The following is a 16,139-nucleotide window of genomic DNA, read 5'->3' as shown; positions in this document are numbered from 1 at the left end:
CTGAACCCTAAAACCCTAAACCCTGAACCCTAAACCCTGAACCCTAAACCCTGAACCCTAACCCTGAAACCCTAAACCCTAAACCCTGAACCCTAAACCCTGAACCCTAAACCCTAAACCCTGAACCCTAAACCCTGAACCCTAAACCCTAAACCCTGAACCCTAAACCCTAAACCCTGAACCCTAAACCCTGAACCCTAAACCCTGAACCCTAAACCCTAAACCCTGAACCCTGAACCCTAAACCCTGAACCCTAAACCCTGAACCCTAAACCCTAACCCTAAACCCTGAACCCTAAACCCTAAACCCTGAACCCTAAACCCTGAACCCTAAACCCTGAACCCTAAAACCCTAAACCCTGAACCCTGAACCCTAAACCCTAAACCCTAAACCCTAAACCCTGAACCCTGAACCCTAAACCCTAAACCCTAAACCCTAAACCCTGAACCCTAAACCCTGAACCCTACACCCTAACCCTGAACCCTAAACCCTAAACCCTGAACCCTAAACCCTGAACCCTAAACCCTAAACCCTGAACCCTAAACCCTAAAACCCTAAACCCTAAACCTGAACCCTAAACCCTGAACCCTAAACCCTAAACCCTAAACCCTGAACCCTAAACCCTAAACCCTGACACCCTAAACCTGAACCCTAAACCCTAAACCCTGAACCCTAAACCCTGAACCCTAAACCCTAAACCCTAAACCCTAAACCCTGAACCCTAAACCCTAAACCCTAAACCCTAAACCCTAAACCCTAAACCCTGAACCCTAAACCCTAAACCCTAAACCCTAAACCCTGAACCCTAAACCCTAAACCCTAAACCCTGAACCCTAAACCCTGAACCCTAAACCCTGAACCCTAAACCCTGAACCCTAAACCCTAAACCCTGAACCCTAAACCCTAAACCTCAACCCTAAACCCTAAACCCTGAACCCTAAACCCTGAACCCTAAACCCTGAACCCTAAACCCTAAACCCTAAACCCTGAACCCTAAACCCTCAATCCTCAATCCTCAACCCTCAATCCTCAATCCTCAACCCTAACACCCCCTTGTTTTTTTCATTTTCCCCGTAATTCCCAATTTCCTACATATTTACGTTGTTTTTAAAGGCTATACACAAGGCAAAAATAACCCGTAAAATAAATAAGCGGTAAAAATATATCACTTAAAATTAATAGTAAATTATTGCGAGGTTGCGTATTTCCAATTTGTGCATACCATTTTAATGTATCTAACACGGTTGAATATAAATTCTGTTGATAAAATTTTTGAAGATATAATTTTTGAAGATATAATTTTTGAAGATAAAATTTTTGAAGATAAAATTAATAAAAATATTATTAAACGTTATTATTTTTATAGTTTAAAAGCTAGTAAAAAATATAATTTTTTTCCTTTTTTTATATCTAATAATATAAAAAATAAAAATAATTACAATAGTGACTGTTGTGAATTTCCACCATTTACTACTTATCACTATCAGAAATTTCACAAAGATAAACTCATTCTTTGGTTTTTCCAAAAATAATAAACAAATATTATAGCACTAATAATAAAGAAAATTCCAATATTTCTTTTACTAAATTTGAAAAAATGGCATCTAAAGTTCCACAAGTAATTAGCCTTGATCCAGCAGTTTTACCTGTAAACTACACAACCACAGTTGATGATATAAAAATTGAATTAAAAGATTCTGGAAAAGAAAGTTGTAGTTATGATGAGGGATTAATATTATTTTTAGTTAACTCTGCATCTGAAAAAGAAAATGGAAGTTTAAAAATTAGTTCCCAAATTAAGGATAGTAAAATAAATGAATTTCTATCAAATAATAATGATATTTTTAATGGAAAAATAGGAACTCATAAAAGTTTTTATATATCTAATGAAAAGAATAAATATGTAAATTTAGCTTTTATTAGATGTGCAGGAGTTGATGAAGAAATGACTGAATATGAAATTCGAAAAATAGTATCAAGTTTAGTTCGAGTACTACATGATAATAAACCTGCATCTGCATCTATCATATTTGAAATAGATATAAATGAATCTTTATTTAGATTCTTTTTAGAAACTGTTTTTTGTGAATATGTAGTTGATGAAAGATTCAAATCTAGCAATAAGACTGATAACAAAAATTCTTCAAATTCAGGAAATATGAAAAATTTACAAATATTTTTAAAAAACTATAACAATAATTATAATAAAGAAGTTGAGAAAGCACGAATATATTTTATGGGTACATACTTTGCATACCAACTTATTGCAGCTCCATCAAATTATTGCAATCCTGTCTCTTTAGCAAATGTAGCTGTTGAATTAGCAGAAAAAGTAAACTTACAATGCAAAATTTTAGGAGTAAAAGAACTTGAAGAATTAAAAATGGGATCATTTTTATCAGTAGGAAAAGGTAGTATGTACCCACATCGATTTATTCATTTAACTTATAAAGCAAAAGGTGATATTAAAAAGAAAATTGCATTAGTTGGTAAAGGTATTACATTTGATTCAGGAGGATATAATTTAAAAGCTGATTCAGGATCTATGATTAATATAATGAAATTTGATATGAGTGGTTGTGCAGCTGTTTTAGGTTGTGCTTATTGTATTGGAACTATAAAACCCGAAAATATTGAAATTCACTTTTTAAGTGCAGTATGTGAAAATATGGTTTCACAAAATACTTATCGACCTGGTGATATTATAACTGCATCTAATGGAAAAACTATTGAAGTAGGAAACACAGATGCAGAAGGAAGATTAACATTAGCAGATGCATTAATATATGCTGAAAATATTGGTGTTGATCATATTGTTGATATAGCTACATTAACAGGTGCTATGTTCTATTCATTAGGTACAAGCTGTGCTGGTGTTTTTGGAAACGATGATAAGTTAATTAAGAAAATATTAGCATCATCAAAAACTTCTAATGAACCAGTATGGTGGTTACCAATTATTAAAGAATATAGAGAAGCTATAAATTCAAAAATTGCAGATATAACTAATTTGGCTGCATATGGTAAAACATCTTCTATTTCTGGATCTTTATTCTTGAAAGAATTTATAAAATCAACATCATGGGCACATTTAGATATTGCTGGAGTTGCTTGGAATTTCAAAGATAGAAAACCAAAAGGTTTTGGTGTTAGACTTTTATCTGAATTTATATTAAATCACTCTATCTAATTATTATACCTAACCACTACTTTTTTTCTTATACCTATGTATCTTATGAAAAAATACTGAAATATATACTTTTTCAATTTTAAAGTAAATATAGTTATACACTATAATTTGAAAATTAGTAGTTTTATAATTAGTTAAATTAATCGTTTACTTTTTTATATTCGGCACTATTTTTAATATATAGTAACCAATTTATGTATCTGTGTAGATTATTAATATAACACATTTTGTATTTCCCAACATTTGCATGTCCTTCTCTTATGTTTGTACATATATATTTCCATTTACTTCGAATTTCCGTTTTAACTTATTTTTGAAAAAATAAAAATCTGCATATATTTACATTTTCAATATAAAAACATATTGATATAGTATATTTATGTCATACTAATTACACACATTTTTTATTCGAAGAATATGTTAAACTTTTTAAGTATTTTAAATTATTTATTAAAAATACAGTGAAATATAATAAGGATTTTCATTTAGTACTGTCTTATATGGGTAAAGTATGTTCTACTAATTACTTATACCGCCAAGGGAATGTAAAACAGGTAAAGAATATGTACCTAACGAAATGAATTTTAATAAAACAAAATTAAAAAATGATCAGAAATCGATTAGTAAGAATGATATACAAATGAGTAACGAAAATGCTGCATTATGTGTTGTTGAAAAACTTTGGAATATTTTTGATATCAAGTCTGAGAATTCTATTGATCTGTTTAATGATAGTATTTATAATGGGCTAACAAAAAAAGGAAAAAATAAATTTAAAAAATATATTTTACCACATTTAAAATTAAAGGCTTATAATTTAGAAGCACTTTTTAGATAGTGAAAATATTGGAAGTACCAAAGAGGCCATGAACAAAAATAATTTAAAATATAATATAGATAAATTAAAAAGGATAGCAAATGAAAATGATGTATCTTTGCTATTAAATTTTAATGATACACATTTATTAAATACAAAAAAAAAGGATGGTAGAATGCTAATTATTTCGAAAAAAACATTTATAAATATAATTAAAGAAAAAATTAAAACAGAGAACAGATTATTAAATCCGGATAATTATATTTTAGACACACTCTTAGAAATTTCAAAAAATAAAAAAAAAATTTTATAAATAAAGAAAAGGGAAAAATTATGGACAAATTTAAGTTATATAGATATTATGATTATCCATTCGAACAACGACTAAATAATGCACATAGTAAGGTTGTAAATTATATAATTAAAAAAAATTTCAAAAAAAATGACAACAATGGTGGTGAAACACGAAATATTTTAAAAAAATTAGACTATGAAGTAATGGAAAATGAAAATATCTTAAACAGAATAATCCATGAAAGTATACTATAAGTATCAAAGAAAAATAAACCCTGAACCCTAAAAAATTTACTGTTTAAATAATTATATAAATTTATTTTTTTATTTTTTATTATTTTTTTTTTTGTATAATTATTAATTTTTTATATATTCCTTGTATATTCATTTGCTTTTATTTTGAATCTACTTATATAACATGTTTTTAAACTTATAAATTAATACTTTACTTATCAAATACAAAAATGAATAAAAGATATATTAAGATTGCTTTAACACTTTTAAGTGTCGCAGGATATATGCAAAATGTAGCATTTGCAAGCGAAACTGATGAACAAAGTTGTACAGCAAACTCCTCCCTCCGCCATAAACCATCATCAGTGTATGAAAAAATGAAAACGTGGAAAATATATACATATAATATAAATATACATACTCGTGAAATCCATGACTTTATAATTATTAGATATACATATTATCATTTTATAAATTCATTTCTTACTTTTTTTTTTTACCCATTAAAAATTATATCTCTTTCACCAATAATATTTCCAATCAAAGATATCAGCAATACAAAGATGAGACAAATAACAACTTTTTTGAAGGTCTAGAAGCAGCACATTATTCAAAAAATTCTAAAGATATTTTAAAAAAACTTGCTGATGCTGATGTACAGAATTACACGGACTATCCTTTAGAAAATGAAAACACATTATATAATAAGAAAATTAGAAATATGGATATTGGAAGGCTTGATATTACCATTCCATCTTCCTCTAAGGTATAAAATAACAACAAATTTTAACATATAAAAATAACTTAAAATTAAATAATCATTATTATATTTATCCATATACTTTTTTTTCATTAGTACAATACTATAATAAACCAATACTGGGATTTCAAATATGACAAAAATCCTGATGAAAAAATTATTAACGGTACATAAAAAATAATCAAGAAATTTAATATCTCCTTATCACTATTTACGTATCTTTAAGTTTTACTATTCTTTATCCATTATTTTCATTAATATTTCATTTATATCTCCAAAATTATCATTTTTTAGGAAAAGTTGTTCGTTTATACTGCGAAGGTGGAGTCATATTTGAAAAACCAAACACATATCCTAATAATACACCACTCAAAAAAATATATACTTTAGGCTCAAGAATTTATGTAACCACATTTTTTCCCCATTATTTTTCGAAAAATTCTATTATTCATATTATTATACATTAATTTACACAATACATATATTTTTTATTCATTAATTTTGTAGCGAAAAGAAATGACTGTAATTGTATGTCCTTCAAGAATTCTAAATTATGACGGTGAAATCAATAAAGGAACTGATTTGGAAACCCTTTACAAAAGTCATAAATTAATCCAAACTAATATTGATCCTGTGGAAGCATTAAACAAATATGCTGATAATATAGCCGGATTTGTAATTAAAAAGGACGAAGATAATGATCAAGTTCATCTTACTTATATCAACGCTGTAACCAATCTCAAAAAATAATACCATAATCATTTTTTCTTATTTTCCCATTTATCAATATTTTGTTTCTCTTAAGTCATATATTATATGATATTCACATACAAAATATTGAGATATTTTATATATCCATTTTTTTTCGTAGATCTATGATAATGGCAATTCTACCGAGTATGCCTACAATAAAAGACAGAGAGATCATGAATATACAAAAATCCTAAAGTTAGCAAAACGCATTATGGCTAATGAATTCGATTATCCTCCACGTAAAGGTGTTTAAACACTTTAATATTGGAATCCATATATTAATAAAATTAATTTATCTTTATACGGAATGCCTATTTAAATTACCATCACAACATTTTAACTGTTTTTAAATGGTTGTTTAGTATATAATTTCTCGTTTTTTTGTATTAAAATATATTAAATATCTTTAATTTCGTGACAAAATCAAATAATTAATGCTATAATTCAATTATATTTTTTGTGTGATTGCCCTTTATATTACTTCGATCACTTTTTTTACCAATCAAAATTTATGTTTCGTACTTTTGTTATTATCATTAAACTTTATATTTGTTAATAATTAATTATATAACAATCGAAATACTCAAATTAACATATAATTTACTTTTTTCTTTATTATTTATATTTTGGTCCTTAAGGTTTGTCTTTGAAAGCCTTTACAGAACCCAAATAATCAATACAATATAAATATATTAAAATCTACAAATTCGATCATTTTTAATAATTTATTTCATATATATATTTAAAACAATTCGTTAAACTAATAAATATTATCAAATCATTCAAAAATATACAAATAAAATGTAATGTGGTACTTAACCTTAACCCATTTATGGGTTCCACAAACACTATCTTAACCCTGACCCACTACACAAAATCATATACAAATTATACAAAAACAATACAAAAATGCAATAATATGCATATTAATTTTATATTTTATTGATTATATTATTTAATTATTCTTATAGACACAAAAATTATGATCCAAAAATATCGTCAAAATGACTTGTTTCCAAATAGACATATTCTTAACATATATCAATCATTATTACGATTTCTGGAATAACCATTACTCTTCGAATCATATATTACGTTTCATTTTCTTCTTTACTTTTTTTAATTTTTTTTTTATATATTGTCTTTGAAATAGTTTATCAATTCCAAATAATGAATACTAATATAAAAATGGGAAAATTATTATATATTTTTTGATAAATCCATATAAGGGATCACAAAATATAACTTAAATATTATACTTTTTAATTCCTTATTATTTACCTTATAAGCAACTCCCAAGAAAACTGGTATTACAGAAAATGTCGATAAACCTGGAATTATTGTGTTTAATATCGACGAACTTGATGGTGTAGCTTCAGGACTTAGTGCAGTAGGCTGTGCAGAATCTTTTCCAGACATTTCTACAGAACTTTTTTTTGGGGATAATTCTGGAATAGATGAAAATTTGAGGCATTTATTACCATATTTATTTATTAAATTGTTATGATCATTTAATAATGTAGACAATATTTGACTAAATGAACTGTCTTCTATATTATTAGAATCGTTATTGAGTTCTTTAAATTGATCAACAAAATTATTAGCATAATCCGAATATTCTGTGCAAAACGAATTTTCATCATAAATTTCATGATACAAATAATATAATATATTAAATGGAGCTTCAAGTTTAAATATTTCATTAATATTCATATCCATCAAATCTTTTTTTTTATCTATAATTTCCTTATAAGTCAGACCATCATCACCATTTATTTTCTTATCATAATCCTTATTTTTTACTATATGATCAGTATAAAAATCATTTAAATTGGTCAATTTATGATCTGAATGTTGTTTTAGTTTATAAATTAACCATAAAATACCGTATTCGGCAAGTTTATCATCTTCTAAATCATACTTATTCTTTAAATCTTTTAGCAAATGAATAACACCAGAACTAGTCATTTGAAAATAATCACTGCATTTACCATCTCCTGAGTTACTCTCGTAATGACAATAATTGTGGATTAAATCTGTGTATTTTTCATTAACTGTTAATTGACCATTATTACCCCCCTCAAAATAGTTACTGATCGTAACAAATTCTTTATACTACAAATATATTTTATGAATTAAACAAAAAAACGTATTAATATAAATGCTAATCAAATGAAAATTAATATAATTTATGGGCGATACAACATATAAAACACATGATAAGATAATATTTTATTTAAAAAATTGTATACCACTTTCTCAATATCATAACTTGACTGTTCCATAATTTGGAGATTATGAGAGATAATAATATTTATATATATTACGTAAACATTTGTTGTATCTATTTAATCTCATTGCATACCAATTATATTTCGTTAAACATGCTATACTTATTTTATGGCAATTATCTAAATTACCTTAAATCGAGAGTTGCTTAATATACTTTTCCCATATGTATATATGACCCATTTATACAAAAAATGCTATTATTACTATAATCCTTAAAGCATATAAATAGTCATTTTTAAAATATATTAAATATTTATATACTTGTTTCTTATAATATATAATGCAGTTTTTTCTATAATTATAACATTTACAAATTAAGTTGCATGCTCCATTTCCTATGCAAATTACATCAATTTATATTATTTTTATTTCATATACTTCAATTTAGAAATATATTTATTGGGTTATATTATAATATATTTTAAGCATCTTTCTACGGTTTAAAACAAACAATTAGTACTGAAACCGTATTATTGCGCCATTTTAAGCTTAAATAAATCTTTGAATGCAAACCATTTTTAAAATAATAATTAGTAAATATTAAATATATAAAACATAAATAACTATTGATGCAAATTTTAAAGCATAATAAAAAAATATGTGTAATTAGGTTGTTATATTATACTTTGAGAGGGAAAATATGTGATATATTTGCTCTTATAATATATATGTTTAGATAAATATTCGTTAAATGTATTATATAGTTCATTTTATCTTATATATTTTATTTCTATAGTTATCAATGTATATGATCCAAGTATTATATTAAAAACTCTAAGATAAAATAATGCTATTTTAAATTTAAAAAGTTGCAATTTACTAAGAACTGATAATATAACACATGCTAATATGGAATAATAAAAAGATATTTAACATGTTTTGAATTTTTAACCCTTTTCGATCGATCCATTTATTTAAAATATAAGGCCGTATATCCCCAAATTTATCATATAAATAATGTTTTCCCTTTTATAATTAAAAAAATAAATTAATAAATGGATGGGATCGGTCTACATAACATTCTCTATATTAATTAATTCCATTTTCTTATCAACTAAATTTACAAATGTTTTATGTTTTTTTACTTCCATTTTTCCCACAATTTCTCATAATAAATATTAAATTATTTAAATCGACGTTATCTTATAAAATCAAATCGATACTTTGGATTTATTTTTCTGTATCGATTCCGACATTTTATCGATTGCCCCATAACACAATTAACCACAAATTAACAATAAATATAAAAAATACATAGTTCAACACATTTACCATTAAGTTATATTAATATGAAATTCAATTGTTATAATTTGTCTTATATATATATAAAACAATTTGTTAAACTAATAAATATTGTCAAATTATTAAAAATTATACAAATAAAATGTAATGTGGTACTTAACCTTAACCTATTTATGGGTTCCACAAACACTATCTTAACCCTGACCCACTACATAAAATCATATACAAATTATACAAAAACAATACAAAAATGCAATAATATGCATATTAATTTTATATTTTATTGATTATATTATTTAAATGCTTTTATAATACCAAAAATTATCGTTAAAAACGACTTGTTTCCAAATAGACAGTTACTTAACATATATCAATCATTATTACTCTTCCTGGAATTATCACTACTCTTCGAATCATATATTAAGTTTCATTTTCTTCTTTATTTTTTTTAATTTTTTTTTTATATATTGTCTTTGAAATAGTTTATCAATTCCAAATAATGAATACTAATATAAAAATGGAAAATTTATTATATATTTTTTTGATAAACGCATATAAGGGATCACAAAAATATAATTTAAATATTATAGTTTTTAATTACTTATTAATTACCTTATAAGCAACTCCCAAGAAAACTAATATTACAGAAGATATCGATAAACCTGGAATTACTGTGTTTAATATCGACGAACTTGATGATGTAGCTTCAGGACTTGGTGCAATAATTTTTTTTGGGTTTAATGGTGGAAGATCTGGAAAATTGACACATTTATTTTTACCGTATTTATTTTTTAAATTATCATAATCATTTGATAATGTAGACAATATTTGACTAAATGGACTGTCTTTTATATTCTTAGGATCATTATTGAGGCTTTTAAATTCACTAACAAAGGTTTTAGGATAATTCGAAAAATATTCACAAAACAGTTTTTCAGAATAAATTACTAAATAGGATAAAAATAATCTATAAAATGGGATATTAAATTTATATATTTCCTTAATATCCATCAAATTTTTTATTTTATCTATAATTTTCTTATAAGTCAGACCATCAACTTTTATTTTCTTATTATAATAATCATTTTTTTCTATATAATTAGTATAAAATCTGATTAAATTGGTGCCACAATTGTTTGGCGCTGAATTTAGTTTAAAACTTAACCATAAAGTAGCGTATTGGGCAAGTTTATCATCTTCTAAAACATACTTCTTTAATTTTTCTAGCAAATAAATAAAACCACAACTAGCCAATTGAAAATAACAATCACAATTATCTTTTCCTGATTTCCTCCAGGAATGACAATAATTGTGGATTGATTCGTTTTTATTATTAACTATTAATTGATCATTATTCACCGCAAAATAGTCATTGATCATAAGAATTTCTAAATACTACAAATATGTTTTATGAATTAAACAAAAAAACGTATTAATATAAATGATAATAAATGAAAATTAATATAATTTATGGACGATACAACATATAAAACACATGCGAAGATAATATTTTATTTAAAAAATTGGATACCACATCCTCAATACTATAAGGTGACGATGCCATAATTTGGAGATTATGAAGGATATAATATTTATATATATTACGTAAATATTTGTTGTATCTATTTAAGCTCTTTACATATCAATTATATTTCGTTATACATGCTATACTTATTTTATGGCAATTATCTAAATTACCTTAAATGGAGAGTTGCTTAATATACTTTTCCCATATGTATATATGATACATTTATACAAAAATGCTATTATTACTATAATCCTTAAAAATATATAAATACTTATTTAATACGATATATTACAATTTTATATAACTGTTTCTTATAATATAGATTTTTCTAATATTATAGCATTTTTAAATTAAGTTATATCCTCCATTTTCTATTCAAATTATATAAATTTATATTATTTTTATTTAATATAGATAAATTCATGCCTGATTTTAATATGTTCAATAACTTTATTTTTAATCCTATATACTTCAATTTAGAAATATACCTTATTGGGCTATTTTATAATATATTTTGAGCATCTTTCTACGCTTTAAAATAACAATTAGCACTGAAAACATATTTATTGAGCTATTTATAAACTTAAATAAGTCTTTAAATGCAAACCATTTTTAAAATAATACTTAGTAAATATTAAATATATAATACATAATAAATATTAATATAAATTTTAAAGCATAATAAAAAAAATATGTGTAATTAGGTTGTTATATTACACTTTGAGAGGACAATATAAAATATATTTGCTCTTTTAATCCATAAATTTAAACAATTTTTGCTAAATGTTATCCATTGCTCATTTTATCATATATATTATACTATTATAGTTATCAATGTATATGATTCAAGTAATTTATTAAAAATCCTAAGATAAAATAATGCTATTTTAAATTTAAAAAAATATGATTCACTAAGTACTGATAATATAATACGTGACAATATGGAATAATAAAAGACATTTAATATAATTGAGTCTTTAACTCTTTCTCCATCGATCCAGTTTTTTGTAATATAAAACCGTATATCCTCAATTGTATATTTGACAAAATATATAACATTGATACCTTTATAATGCACTCTTATATGTTATTGATTTATCATTCATTCAATAAAACAAATACTTATGTATCTATGTTAGAAAGTATCATATATAATTTTTTACTGAATATTTATAGAAAACAATTGTATGTAGCATATAACAAGGAATTAATGGGGGCAATTATTATATTTTTTAAAAATATACTATTAATTTTTACAATAATAAATTATTTTATAAAAACTATATTTTTTATTCATTCATTAGTTTAATAATATTTTTATCCTTATAATTATATAAATAAATTTAGAATTGAATGAACCACTCTAACAACATCATATGTATACATATTATAATAATATATGTTTTCATATTATAATTGCATACATATATTTTTTAATTATAATTATAATTTTAGCTACATATAATAATAGTAATAAACAAATTTACATATTTATCATTTTTAATGCTTATATTGAGTTTTAAAGTCGGGCTTATGGAATTTGAACCCGCAAATAAAAGGGATCAATTAAACTTATCATATAAATATTGTTTTTTCTTTTATAAACAAAAAAAATAAAATAAGTGATACAGGGCTATCCTGCATATGTATTTATACGTTTAATAATCCCACTTTCTAATAAACTCAGCAGGTTCTTCTTATCTCCATCATTTCATTTATCATACGGCTCAGTTGATGCTGAGAGGCAAATCATAATATATTATTTTCTTGCGCGATCCCTCATTTTCTTCCATTTCCTCATATTAAATGTTGTAGTTATTTAAATCAACCTCTTTTCTATATCCAAATAGATACTTTGGAATCATCTGCTTATATCGGTTCTGACATTTGATCGATTGCCCCATTAACCACAAACTAACAAAAAATATATAGTTAAACAAAATTACCACTAAGTTATATTAACACGAAATTCAAATGCTATAATCTGTCCTATATATATTTAAAACAATTCGTTAAACTAATAAATATAATCAAATTATTAAAAATTATACAAAATTAAATATAATATAATGCTTAGCCCTAACCCGAATATGGGAACAGCAAACGAAACATCAACCCTGATTCACAATATAAAAATTATACAAAAAATATCAAAATACAATAGTTATACATATTTAACTTTATATTTTATTAATTATATTATTTAATTATTCTTATAGACCCAAAATTAGTTATTTTCAATAGACATCTTCTTAACATATATCAAACATTATTACTATTCCTGGAACTATTACTGTTCTTCGAATCATATATAATGATTCATTTTCTTCGTTATTTTTTTTATCTTTTCCCTTAAATATTGTCTATGAAATCGTTTATCAAATCCGAATAACGAATACTAATATAAAATATTAAGAAAGATATCATGTTTGTTAAAGTGTGCATATATTTAATGAAAATAATTTTTAGTATTATATTTATAACTTCTTATTATTTACCTTATAAGCAATTCCCAAGAAAACCGGTATTGCAGAAAATATCAATAAAACTGGAATTAATTTACTTGCTATCGACGAACTTGATGATGTAGCTTCAAAAATTTCGAAAGAACCTTGTGGTGGTCCTATCTCTGGAAAGGATGAAATATCGCTGGGATCATTGCAATTTTTAGAAAGATACTTTTTTAAATTATTATAATCAATTGATAAACTATACAATATATTCATATATGAATTGTTTCCTTTAATATCAGAACGTTCATTAAATTCTTTATATTTGCTATCAAAATCTTTGGCCTTTTCCAAGCAATTTGTGCAATCTGAATTGCTTCTAATACATTCAGTATACATGTCACATAATGATTTTAATGGAACATAAAAATTAGGCATATTTGTAATCTTAATAGTCATCAATTCCTTATATTTATCTATAAGATTCTGATAACTTGTATACCCCGCAAAATTATCTATTTTCTTATTATACTTATCTTTACCCTTTATATATTTATCATAAAAATCTTGTAGATTGCTGATTCCATCATTTTCCTTTAAACTTAACATATAACTTAACCATCCCAAAATATATCCAGCAATATTGATATTATTTTTTGCATTTTCCATAATCGAATTAGAATCCTTAAAAAATATTTCAAATAAAACGAAACATGCAACATTAATTTTATCGAGATCAGTTGGACAATTATCATTATTACAATATGAATTAACTATATTATCATTTTTAAAATTATAGTTTCCATCTTTGTTCAAACTATCGGGAAAATCCGCCCATATAGGATTAAAAATTTGGCACTAAAAAAACAATTAAAAGCAAATATTAGAAATGTGGATTACTAAAGTAAAGTTTAATGACATTTACATATAATAAAATATCAAAAACATAAAGGAAATTACTATTAAAAAAATCACATACCATATTTACATTCATTGCGATAGAATTTTATTTTTGATTTGTGGATTGAGTATAATCGTGCTGTTTTTATATACACTGCATCAAATATGTGACACAAATACTTTAACCCTATATATGGCAACTGTCTGTAGTTAAATATATTATAATTTTTTCAAGAATTAAATTAATATAAAATAATATTATTACTAAAGAAACGTTATATTTATGTTTATGGTAAATAAATAAATTACCTTAAATATCGGGTTACTTAATACACATTTTCCAAATGTATATATGATGCATTTTATACAAAAATGTTATTATTACTAACACATCGTATAACTGTATTATAAAAATTGATACACTTTATAAAAAATTTAGTGTTTCCTTTATTTATGTTTAAACAACGAAAACCTATAGAATCTCCTTTTTTAGTATAACTTTTTCTAAAATTTAAATATTGCAAAAATCGAAACAATTAAGAAATTCACTATTACTATAATCCTTAAAGGTATATAAATAGTTATTTAATAAGATATATTACAGCTTTATATAGTTGTTTCTTATAATATAGATTTTTCTAAAATTATAGTATTTTTAAATTAAGTTACATACTTCATTTTCTATTCAAATTAGATAAATTTATATTATTTTTATTGAACAAAGATAAATTTATGGCCGATTTTAATAAATCCAATAACTTTATTTTTATTCCTATATACTTCAATTTAGAAATGTAACATATTGGGCTATTTTATAATATATTTTAAGCATCTTTCTACGGTTTAAAACAAACAATTAGTACTGAAACCGTATTATTGAGCCATTTTAAGCTTAAATAAGTTTTTGAATGCAAACTATTTTTAAAATAATACTTAGTAAATATTAAACATATAACACAAATAAATATTGATGCAAATTTTTAAGTATAATAGAAAGTTATGTGTAATTAGGTTGTTATATTACACTTTGAGGGGACAAAATAAAATATATTTGATCTTTTAATGCATAAATTTAAATAAATATTTGTTAAATGCTCATAATTATTCATGTTTATCATATATATTTTATTTCTATAGTTATCAATGTATATGATCCAAGTAATTTATTAAAAATTCTAAGATAAAATAATGCTATTTTAGATTAAAAAATGATTATTTACTAAGTAATGATAATATAATATATGTTAATATGGAATAATAAATAGACATTTAATATTATTTGAATTTTTAGCCCACTCATCAATCCAATTTTTTAGAATATAAAACCGTATATATCAAATCGTATCTTTAACAAAATATGTAACGTTGGTACCTTTATAATGCACTATTATATGTCATTGATTTATTATTCAGTCAATAAAACAAATACTTATGTATCTATGTTAGAAAGTATCATATATAAATTTTTACTGAATATTTATAGAAAATATTGCATGTAGAATATAGCAAGGATTTAGAGGGGCATTCTTTTAAAATTTTATTATGAATTTTTTCAATAATATATGGTTTTATAAAATATATGTTTTTATTCATTCATTATATTAATAATGTTTTTATTCTTAGAATTATATAAATATATTTAGAACTGAAAGAACCATTATAACAACATCATCTTTATA

At 24.1% G+C, this 16,139-nt stretch overlaps 5 protein-coding genes across 5 annotated transcripts; 2 read left to right on the top strand and 3 right to left on the bottom strand.

Moving 5' to 3' along the window:
• Nucleotides 1-1,597: 1,597 nt before the first annotated feature.
• PVVCY_0101720 (M17 leucyl aminopeptidase, putative) lies at nucleotides 1,598-3,190 on the top strand (the record flags this gene model as incomplete). The annotated part of the gene is made up of 1 exon (XM_037634268.1): nucleotides 1,598-3,190. The coding sequence occupies one exon, from the start codon at nucleotides 1,598-1,600 to the stop codon at nucleotides 3,188-3,190; it is 1,593 nt and encodes a 530-aa protein (XP_037490045.1).
• Nucleotides 3,191-4,765: 1,575 nt separating this feature from the next.
• Nucleotides 4,766-6,301, top strand: PVVCY_0101710 (fam-a protein; the record flags this gene model as incomplete). The annotated part of the gene is made up of 6 exons (XM_037634267.1): nucleotides 4,766-4,902; nucleotides 5,082-5,301; nucleotides 5,392-5,461; nucleotides 5,590-5,699; nucleotides 5,803-6,024; nucleotides 6,167-6,301. 6 exons carry the CDS (start codon nucleotides 4,766-4,768, stop codon nucleotides 6,299-6,301), a joined length of 894 nt encoding a protein of 297 aa, XP_037490044.1.
• An 838-nt stretch (nucleotides 6,302-7,139) lies between these two features.
• On the bottom strand, nucleotides 7,140-8,333 carry PVVCY_0101700 (PIR protein CIR protein; the record flags this gene model as incomplete). Its single annotated transcript, XM_037634266.1, has 3 exons — nucleotides 7,140-7,190; nucleotides 7,330-8,163; nucleotides 8,301-8,333. 3 exons carry the CDS (start codon nucleotides 8,331-8,333, stop codon nucleotides 7,140-7,142), a joined length of 918 nt encoding a protein of 305 aa, XP_037490043.1.
• A 1,669-nt stretch (nucleotides 8,334-10,002) lies between these two features.
• On the bottom strand, nucleotides 10,003-11,146 carry PVVCY_0101690 (PIR protein CIR protein; the record flags this gene model as incomplete). Its single annotated transcript, XM_037634265.1, has 3 exons — nucleotides 10,003-10,053; nucleotides 10,195-10,977; nucleotides 11,117-11,146. The coding sequence occupies 3 exons, from the start codon at nucleotides 11,144-11,146 to the stop codon at nucleotides 10,003-10,005; spliced, it is 864 nt and encodes a 287-aa protein (XP_037490042.1).
• A 2,269-nt stretch (nucleotides 11,147-13,415) lies between these two features.
• Nucleotides 13,416-14,554, bottom strand: PVVCY_0101680 (PIR protein CIR protein; the record flags this gene model as incomplete). The annotated part of the gene is made up of 3 exons (XM_037634262.1): nucleotides 13,416-13,508; nucleotides 13,609-14,418; nucleotides 14,540-14,554. The coding sequence occupies 3 exons, from the start codon at nucleotides 14,552-14,554 to the stop codon at nucleotides 13,416-13,418; spliced, it is 918 nt and encodes a 305-aa protein (XP_037490041.1).
• Between the last annotated feature and the right edge of the window lie 1,585 nt (nucleotides 14,555-16,139).

The sequence above is a fragment of the Plasmodium vinckei genome (assembly GCF_900681995.1).
Source record: "Plasmodium vinckei vinckei genome assembly, chromosome: PVVCY_01".
NCBI classification, from domain to species: Eukaryota; Apicomplexa; class Aconoidasida; order Haemosporida; family Plasmodiidae; genus Plasmodium; species Plasmodium vinckei.
Note: the sequence above shows the minus strand (reverse complement) of the source record. Positions and strands in the feature narration are given on the sequence as shown.